The sequence below is a fragment of the Sinocyclocheilus rhinocerous genome, unplaced genomic scaffold (genome assembly GCF_001515625.1).
Source record: "Sinocyclocheilus rhinocerous isolate Xijiao unplaced genomic scaffold, SAMN03320098_v1.1 scaffold422, whole genome shotgun sequence".
Lineage (NCBI taxonomy): Eukaryota > Metazoa > Chordata > Actinopteri > Cypriniformes > Cyprinidae > Sinocyclocheilus > Sinocyclocheilus rhinocerous.
Window position 1 is genome coordinate 296,256 of NW_015639767.1, and position 6,087 is coordinate 302,342.

Genomic DNA, 6,087 nt, shown 5'->3' on the forward strand with positions numbered 1-6,087 from the left:
AAAAAGCAACCACAAGCACACTTTATAAACAAAACATTTGACAAAAACTATTGTGACACTGCGACTCTAACATCCATACAACTTGCTTTGATACTTAATACTACTAGTTTCAGACTTTATTTTAGTATTTTACTATCATATTATTACAGGTTTTATTCATATTTTGAATTAGTTTTTATTTTCATAATTTGCATTTTCATTTTAGTCAATTTTAGTACTTTTGTTTTTGGCATTTCTATTTTTTATGTCTATATACAGTAGTTCCTATTAATTTTATTTCAGATTTAGTTTGTTATTTTAATGAAAATAAAACTAGCTGAAATAAAAAGTTTAAATATATATATATATATATATTATATATATTATTATATTTCAAGCAAGCTTGCAAATTGATTACAAATCATTAAATCCACTTCAAATATTTACAATTATTCCTTAAGCTCAACATCCTCCAACAGATCTGACCGTGTTTGCCTCTCAGAAATGTGAATCATGATGTGGCACAATCATTTTAGCAGCTCACCACTTGTCACAGCTTAAACCGCCTTAAAAATACATCCAATTTGTGGTCCCGTTTTAGACACGGCGCAATGGTAATAGAAGTCCACACTTCAGATGAAAAGGGACAACAGATGCCAGTGTCAGAGATTTGATGGTGCTTTTCAGTGAACCCGTGACAAACCGTGTTTCGTCTCCCTTCAGACGCTTTTGTTTTCATTTCAGTTCTCTTAGATTTGGCCTCTTGTCAAAATTCGGCCCTTGTTTTATTTATGACCCCCTACTTTGCATCACGGCGCCAGAGAATTGCCACTGGATGCAAAATTGACACCATGCATGCATTTTTTTCACCTAAAACAGAAATAAATTATCAGTGCATGTTTTTTGTGGTTTTGATGATATTGTTGGCTTTGTATGTTACATTTTAATGAATGCATAATTACTCAAATGTTAATTCATGCACATCACTGTCAAAAGGAAGCACAATTTTTTTTAGGTCTTAAGCCTTAGAAGTGCATCTTAAAATACCCCCTATGTAGGCAGCTCAGTAGGTTTTGGAACAGAGGCGAAAAAATGGTCTATGCATTGGAATAACAGTGTAAATGAATCTTTTATTTCATTTTCTCTACATCATGCATTTACAATGTGATGTACCATTGGTCCTCCTCCAGTTTTACGTCTTCAAGGTATGTCACACTTTTGAGCAGAAGTCAGTTTCATGTATACCAAGCAAAAAATGGTACACAAAGATAAAGAAATTACCTTAAAAAAAAAAAACCTAACTAACATAGGAAGCCGCAACTCTCCTCTACTTTTTTCCAATAAAAGCCCTTTCACATGATTCACGTTCGGTTCCCCAATGCATCAAAATCAATGCAGCGAAGCGTCAAACTACAGCATTAAACCGCGTCCTGAGCAGGTGCAATAAGTTTCTAACAGCAAGTAGTTTTTCTGTCCTCACTGAATGCAAAAATGCAGTGCAATGAGACACAATCCCAGGCATTAAAGATTGTATTTGAAAAACAAGATGGACGATAGACTGATGTGCATATCTGGATCTGGAACATTGAATGCATATCATGACATTCAGAGAAAAAGTTAGACTTGCCTTTGTTTCCTTTCTCCAATGCATCTTATCAAACGCTAGGACCTTCTGTTCTAAGATCAGATATTTTCACTATTTCCACAGTTCATGCTTTTTTGCAACCTTGTCAAATCGGCCTTCAGCAAAACAATCAGCAAAGCTTTTCACGTGGAGGCCAGAACATCGCACAGCATTGAAGCCGTGACACAAATCATGTGAAAAGGCCTTAAGAAAACAGGAAGAACAACGTCACGTATCAGTGTCACTCTAGAAGACCTCCAGTACTTCATTAACTTCATTCGGATTTTCCAGCATCTTTGTGCAGTAAAAACATCCCGCTTGAGGCCAAGTAAACTCGAGTTAGGCGAGACCGAACGAAACGTTTCAAAGCAAAGTTATCGGTAGCTGGAAGAATGACAGACTTATAGACGAGTATTTCAGGCACTTAGAAAATCTCTCCCCCGTGTCCTTGGCTACAGCGTGCTTCACTGTGGAGTCTGCATTGAGAAACGGCTTTCTTTCCCAGCACAATACAGCGTGTAGTACAACCGCAGTTAGACAAGGCAAAAGACTATATAAGTACATTCAAACACGATTCTTTAAAGGGATTTCAGGTACCTTCCTACGCAAACGACAAGCTCTTTATCTACAGTGAAGTCGGGTTAGCGTTCTCCTAATGCTCTTCTAAAGTTCTCCTAATGTTTCTGATGGACCGATGTTAAAGCCACGATCAAACGTCATTATTATAACGGCACCAACTTTGGAATTTAATTACCGTTTAAAAAGTTTTTTTTTTAAAAAAGCACTTCACTGGATACACAACAATGAAGTTACAATAAAGAAACAATGCTCATTCCACTCACAAAACTACCATAGTATTTCCAATTAGTGGATATGTTACTAATAATATACTGATGGCAATTTTATCCCCAATGATCAATGCTTTACATTTTAAATTTTGCCCCCCAATCTTGAATATATATGGTTGCATGTTTTGGTACCATGTTTTTTGGACACTAACATGGTATCAAAAACTACATTAGTATTTCCAATTTGTGCACAGGGGACTAATATTCTGACTGGCAATTTTTCCCCAATGATCAATGCTTTACATTTTACATTTAGTCCCCCATTTTTATTATATATGGTTGCATCCATCATAATACCATGTTTTGGACAATACCATTGAATTAAAAACTACATTAGTATTTCCAATTTGTGGATGGTACTAATATATTCTGATTTTATTCCCAATGATCAGTGCTCTACATTTTACATTTGGTTCCCCTATCTTGAATATGGTTGAATCCTTCATAATACCATTTGTTTTGGACATTACTATGGTACGAACCACTTTTGGACATGGTAATCATGGAAATACCACAGTATATTTGGATCAAGTGAATGCAATGATATATGAAAGCCATCTGAAACTTACTATATCATGGTACCACCACAATCCATTTTCATAAGGGCCCTGATTTCCTCCAGAACTTGTTCCCAGCATCCTGTTTTCCATTTCCTCTCTTCTCCTGCCGTCTTTCTATCCTCTAGCTCTCCCCAGGGCTTTGCTTTGCTGGACTCGGCAGTCAGCCGTAAGAATAAGACCAGTAACAGAGTGACAGCTGTAATTTTCTGCTTGCGACCGGCCTGAATTACTGTGCACACACAATAATATCACTGAGCGCTAATGGCCCTACCGCCACAGTGCAAGGGGAAGCTGAAGTTCCCCATCAGGATGTATATTTTCTGTCCTGGACGTCAAGAGTTTGGATTCAGGGATGGAACCTTACGTTTACGAAAACACACTGGCCATCTCGTAGACTACACGATGACTAACACAGGGCTCGGGAGCCTCTTTTTACGCACGGTGAGTTACGACATCGACAAAGAGCCTCACAAGTAACATTACCGACAAAAGACTCGGATGGAGGTATCGACTACGTCCCTCGACTACAGTTCCGAGAATCACGTGACAAGCACCACACCAGCACTGCTGTGCTCTACGACTCAACGATTCACAATTTAATGTGCACGAGTTTTAACGCAAAAACAAACCGAAAAATGCACAGGATTACAATAACAGTTTTAGAATGTTGGAAGAAATGTCCCGTCGTTTCACTAATAAAGGGTACACCACGCCTTTAAAAGGCCGCAAAATGATTCGCGATTGTAGCTAATGTGCACATGCCTGGATTATCGTTTGTCTTACAAAACTTGGTAGCATCAAAACATCGTAGGGTTTTTACAAATCATTGGAGTCTATCAACATTTGCACCTGAGATTTGAATTCTCAAAATACCTGTACTGGTCATTAGCGCCGCTTAATGATCTGTTCCATCTAGTTAAAAAAAAAGCCTGAAAACAAGTTCTCGCTCTAAAGGTGGGATTGGACCACGTTTAAAAGGACAACTTTGCGATTGTTTTAATGCCACCTGGACGTTGCGCTTAAAAGACTCTCTCTCTCGTAAGGACAAAGTGTTGGGAGTGTATCACAAATTGTTCTAAATACATACTCAGAAACAGGAAAGCACATTGGAAAAAGAGAAGACAGGTGTAGTACGCTAGACGACATTTACGATTCGTGTCAGATTAATCAACATCCTGGTTTAAGGCCGTTCACGCCAAGAATGATAACTATACCGATAACCATATTAGCATCCACACCAACGATAACGTTCTGTATATTATAAGGGCGCGCTGCAGTTTTGAATGCTCAAGCTCTTTAAAGCCGGATGGGTTCTGATTGCCTGTAGATGCTTTTATCATTCACCTGGAAAACACTGTTCTAACAATATAGCTCCTCAATGCCGTTATCGTTGTAGCTGTGGTGCGAACTTCCATGTTCTCTTATAGTTAGCGTTATAGTTAGCATTCTTGGTGTGAACGGGCCTTTAGTCTCTGGGATCGTGTGAACTTTGTAACGTCACACGACCGTGCTGATGTCCTCCGGATCGTCTGGTTTCTTGGGCTTGCTAGGAAGCGATTTCAGGTACTCAAGGTGTCGTCTTGCATCTTCTTGGTTCTGCCGTACATAGTAGACAACATAAGAGATAACCATCGCGAACCAGCCAAACATGGTCACCAACATGGCGTAGTCGGTGGTCCGCTTGGCCAGGTTGCACAAGTCTGCATCCACGGCCAGGAATGGCTGGCCCTCTTGGTCCCTCAGCTCTGAACTACGGCACAGCACGCGTGTGGCAGCCTCATGGTTGTGCGCCATGCCACCCAGCGCCTGCTGCAGGGCGCAGTCGCAATGCCAAGGGTTGTTGTCCACCATCACACGTGCCTTCAGCCGTGCGAACGCGTCCTTGTGCACGCTAGTGATTCGGTTGTGGGAAAGGTCCAGCACTTCCAGAGAGCCCTCCAATCCGACGAACGCCCCCTCACCGAGGGTTTCCACTGCATTATGGGAGAGATTGAGCCTCCGAAGCATCCTCAAGCCATGAAATATGCGATCGGGCACCAGAGATATGTGGTTTCGGTCCAGCTGCAGCAGCTGGGTGTCTGGGGGGACGTCGGGCGGGATCTCCTTCAAGCGTGACAGACTACAGGTGACGTTGAGGCCGTGCGGAGGGCTTTCGGAGCGCTGACAGGTGCAACCCTTGGGACAGGTGCTGGCAGACGGAAAGCACAGGACCATGAGCACCAGGCTCTGCAGCAGCAGACACATGGGGATGGAGCGCGAAAGCCACAGGTCCAACGGCGTCATGCTGACAGGCAGTCAACATACTGGACGCCCGGGCCATTCACGGGAGCCCCATAGCGGGACCGCGTCATCACCAAGAGCCGTGGGTCTCGTCAACTCTCATCGTCTGTTTGAGCCTGCGGAGGAAGAAGACACGGTGAACGCATACGCTAACAAGTCGACAAGCTAATTTATGGGTGGGAATGATACCTCTCCTCCAACTCTCGAACAGAATGTGCCACTGAACACAGGGAACATACAGACCTCAGAGAGGCTTGTCAGAGAAACTGACATCAGTGTAACACTAAGCGCTATGTGGCTTACTAAAGTCTAAGCAAAATCTACTGACAGCTTTGTCAATGGATAATGTATGTACAATTTCCGTTTTTATGTTTTAGTGAATTCTGAGTAAATATAATGAAAATAACTGTTTGCTTATATCAGGAAATCGGTGCACATCTGAGTTATATATAGATATATATATAGGCTGCATTTATTTGATCATAACAGTAATATTGTGAAACATTATTACAATTTAAAAGAACAGTGTTCTATTCAAATATATTTTAAAATGTAATAGTAAAATGTGCCGTTCAAGAAACATTTCTGACTATTAACAATGTCGAAAACAGTTGTGCTAACACGTGATCCATGTATTTTTTTCTGGATTTTCTTTTTTGATGAATAGAAAGTTCAAAAGAATAGAATTTATTTGAAATAGAAATCATTTATAACATTACAAATGTCTTTAGTATCACTTTTGATCAATTTAATGCGTCTTTGCTGATACACAAACACACACACACACACACACATA

The 6,087-nt window shown here is 40.7% G+C and overlaps 1 protein-coding gene across 1 annotated transcript in view; it reads right to left on the minus strand.

The window, feature by feature from the left end:
- Positions 1-1,129: 1,129 nt before the first annotated feature.
- The window catches only part of LOC107751673 (leucine-rich repeat-containing protein 3B-like), a 12,767-nt gene continuing 7,809 nt past the window's right edge, over positions 1,130-6,087 (minus strand). Inside the window, exon 2 of the mRNA XM_016567412.1 lies at positions 1,130-5,407. Within this exon, the coding sequence (XP_016422898.1) occupies positions 4,509-5,294 (786 nt within the window). The 5' untranslated portion in view covers positions 5,295-5,407 and the 3' untranslated portion in view covers positions 1,130-4,508. The remainder of the gene's footprint in view (positions 5,408-6,087) is intronic.